This window comes from Habropoda laboriosa, unplaced genomic scaffold, assembly GCF_001263275.1.
Source record: "Habropoda laboriosa isolate 0110345459 unplaced genomic scaffold, ASM126327v1 scaffold1157, whole genome shotgun sequence".
Classification (NCBI taxonomy): domain Eukaryota; kingdom Metazoa; phylum Arthropoda; class Insecta; order Hymenoptera; family Apidae; genus Habropoda; species Habropoda laboriosa.
The window spans coordinates 26,164-30,226 of record NW_017101228.1 but is presented as its reverse complement, the minus strand read 5'-3'; the positions used below and the strand labels follow the sequence as shown (position 1 = coordinate 30,226).

At 34.5% G+C, this 4,063-nt stretch overlaps 1 protein-coding gene across 1 annotated transcript in view; it reads left to right on the top strand.

Annotated features, from left to right (window-relative positions):
- The window catches only part of LOC108578086 (protein downstream neighbor of son homolog), a 2,055-nt gene extending 1,334 nt beyond the window's left edge, over positions 1-721 (top strand). Inside the window, exons 4-6 of the mRNA XM_017941342.1 lie at positions 1-203; positions 272-458; positions 546-721. Of these exons, the coding sequence (XP_017796831.1) occupies positions 1-203; positions 272-458; positions 546-721 (566 nt within the window). The remainder of the gene's footprint in view (positions 204-271; positions 459-545) is intronic.
- The last annotated feature ends 3,342 nt before the right edge of the window (positions 722-4,063 follow it).

Sequence of the window (4,063 nt, the reverse complement as noted above, 5' to 3'; positions counted from 1 at the left end):
CAAGAATGACATTAGAGAAAGAAACTGAAATAGACAATATGAAACAATCGCTTATTCTTGTGAAAGGTGTTGAAGCACAAGCTTTATTTAATTTTCTAATTAATTGTAAATCTGCTATTACTACAACCGGTCCTTTAGCGGGAATACCCCCAACTCTTTTAGCACCAGTAGCTTTCCATGGTGCAACGTTGAAACCAATTAAGGTATAATACTTTTATACTTATGCTTATAGTACTTAATACGAAATACAAATTATTTCCGCTTTATAAAGGTTAAAGAAAGCACAGTTCGCGTTGACAATGAAAGATATTTTTCTTTGGAATTAAGAGGACCTCTTTTACCACATGTATTACCCTCCCTCTGTTCTTTAATGAAATCTAGCCAGTTGGAACAATATTCTGCAAGTTGTGCACGATTAGATTCAACAACTTCCTTTTCAGCAGTAAAACAAGTGTTTGGTAAATCGTTTCTTTCTTTTTTTTTCGTATAACTCAAATCATTTATACATAGCAATTATATAACAATGAAAGTTTGTATTTTCACAGAACAAGAGGAATCGATAAATACGTCAAAAATTCCACAAAATGTTTTCGGCAAAGAAAACTTGAGCGATTGTGGATTTAACGACGAATTGTTAAAATATTTTTGTAGTCCTGATCCAACGCATATTCAAATTATAGAAAATATTAAATTTTCAAACAATTTTTATACATGGACTTGACGAATAACTAATAATTTTATTGATATAACTAATTATGCTTAAAATTTAACTTAAGGAAGAATATTTTTATAAATCAATTTAAATATTAAACCGACATAATTTAGTGTCAGTTGTGTTTTACTTTTAATAGATCAACAAGAATTTAATTAAAGTTGATTAAAATAAAATAACATATAGCCTTGAATGCTATTATAATCATCATAATTGTAAGTGATAATTATCATTATTATATGATAGCATTATTATCATGATAATATATATAATAGCATAATGAACTCAAAAAGTGATAACAATGACAAAATTATATTTAATAATTGAACGGTTTAGTAAATTATGGAAACTGTTTATTATAGCAAAAAGTTACTTTACTGTGCGATAAATGTTCCTTAAATTATGGCAGCTTTCCGATTAATTTTTTTTTCAATAATTGTTTAAATTAAATTATATCTTTAAGTTATATCTCAGGGTTTGAAGCGGTTTCAAAAATAACTGTTTCAAACTGTTATATATCGGTTCTGACTGAAACACTTATGGGAACCGAAAAAATATAACTATTACGGATATAACGGTTTTTACCCAGATCGGTTTCGGTTATTTAGAACCGATATAATATCGGTTCCATATCGGTTCTGTAACTGTTATTTTTCGGTTCTGTACCGATTACGGTTCGGTTCTACATAATACATAGTATTGTGTATATATATATATCGGCTTGATTTCGATTCTTATGTATTCTCTTATTGATTTTGTGACATTGTCAATATGTATTAAACATTTCAAGTAAGGTGTTAAATATTTAAAGATTTACATTTAAAAATTAATTCTATAAATTGTTTGTAGGAATTTTAATTGTTTATGATTTTGTTGTCAAATGGAATCGCTTGGAAAACGATGAATTTCGCTTACATTTATTTCTTTTAAAAACGGCACTGTCGGTATAGATGCTTAATTAGCGAATCCCTACGTTTTCTTCATATCGATTTCACAAAAAGAATTTCATACATTTTAATAGTTCCGCAAAATCAATAAGAAAATCAATAAGAATCAAAATAAAACCGATATAAGAAAATATATATTATACTCGTATATTACGTAGAACCGGACCGTAACCGATGCAGAACAGAAAAATAACGAAACCGACATAATATTGGTTCTGAAAAACTGAAAACGAAACCGAAACCGATATGGGTCAGAAACAATATATCTATAAGAGTTATAACATTATTTCGGTTCTCGTAACTGTTTCAAGAACCGAAACCAATATTATAACTGTTTCCAACCCCTGCTTTAAGTCATTTACAATGAGCAAACAGTTATTAAAAATTTGTAAAACATTTCTAAATCATTTTCGTGACGATATAATGTTACATAATTCATTGTACCATTTCATAAAAAATTGCATTATTTTTTGTCGATAACAATTACGAGACAATATTTGTCCAGAAGTATCTAAAAATATTTTGTAATATTTTGTATTAAATTTATAACAGTGTTATGATAATAAAATTTGTACAGAAACATTCTCGTTATATTCTATCCAATTTTGCTTTGTTCTTGTTATTTTCTATTTTTCATGGAATAAATTGAACTTATGAAAATATACATAATAATAATTCATTAGAGATAAATTTTCGAATCAGGAAGCGACAAAGGTGGGGTTCGCGGATGGACTACCCCTAAAAACAACGAATCGATATTCGCTTGCTGCCACCGAATCGGTCGCCCAGTTACCTCGAGCGTGAACAATTAATTTATTATAATAAGATATTGTTTTACTTACATTTCTTGGACGTTAGATATAGTAAAAATAAACATATTTTTTGTTTAATGTGGTACATAAAATTTAATGGTTTACCGTCCATGTATCAATTAAGCCATTTAATGATGCAATTTGGTAGGATGGAAGATTTTTAACAAATTTTATTAGCCGTGATACGAATTGAAGTACGATCTATTATGGTTTACATGTGCATCTGCATTGAACACGAACGTATATATAAACGTACCCATGTGATGATTACGTCAGTGCCCGTTGCAGTCTGCTCATCGTATTGCGACACTCTTCAACGAGCAGTTTCATGTTCCAAGGTCTTTTATGCAAGTTCATTTTTCGAATCGAACAATGCAGTGATAATACTATCTCTGGAAACTTTACTAAAAGCGATGCTCGTGTGCCTGGAATTTTTGGTTTTTTCCATTTGAAAGTTAAGTTATTTGCGATGCAAAGTCGAATTTCCTTACGATGATATGGCAAATGTTATGCTAAAGATACTTGAAAGTAACAGAGCATACGTATTCGAATGAAACGAAGAATACGAAGAAGGCTATTCGGGGTATCGAACAAATGCGTCTATAGAAATAACTATGCGATAATATAACCTACCTGATAGCCAATGAAATTAAAAATCCGAATTTTTATGTTCCGGGGGATAAATTTGTACTTATTGACGAAATATTGAAAGCTTAAAAGGCAAGGATGTCTATAAAGAGTAACAGTTAAAATATAAACGGCGAATGTTTTTCAAGGAGAGAAACAAATTCGAATCTGCAATACGAAAAAAAGCATGGTTAGGATGGCGCAAAGAGGCAGACGGGAAGGTCCCTTCTCGCGAACGTCCGATCGGGCTGTCGAGAAGCAACCCCTCGTATATAGGAGGGTTCAGGGTGGATAAAGCTGCTGGATACGTAGGGGGTAAGGGACTCGCGCCAAGGGAGGGGGCCAACAGCGAGGGATGGGGGAGAGAAATGTATATCTGTGTTGGTGGTTGTGTGTGCTTTACACATGGAACTGGTAAAGCTAGAAGGAGAACAACGAAAGAGGGACGCACGCTTCGAGCTAGTACATCGAGCGAAACAAGGATAGAAGTTGAGATGGAGAGAGAAGTCGTTGAGAAATAAAGTGAGACAGGTGCGACAAAAGTGCGCGCAGAACTGAGAGAGAAATTAAAGGAGCGTAGACGCGAGGGATCGGGAGTGCAAGGGAGCGAGGGGAAACGATGCAGTCAGAATCGCGGTACGCGAGAAGAAGAGAGAGCCCTCTTTCCCCATAATATACGTACACATCCTGGTCCCTTATTCCCTGTATGTACGAAGAGGGTTTCGAGAGGCTAGCAACGGTGGAGCCACGACACGAGCCACAACCATGACGGCGAACACGACTACTACGACACCGCGTGGGGGTTGCACGAAGACCCCCTGGTGGGGTTCTAGCTGGCGACCCCACAGTCCCCCGCTGGAAATGATATCAGTCGGGACTCGGTCGAGGGAGCCCCAGTACGTGCCGTGCCCCTCGCAGAGTAAGCCCGTTAGCTTGCTCGATTCTCCACACGCTGTACGCTTTTC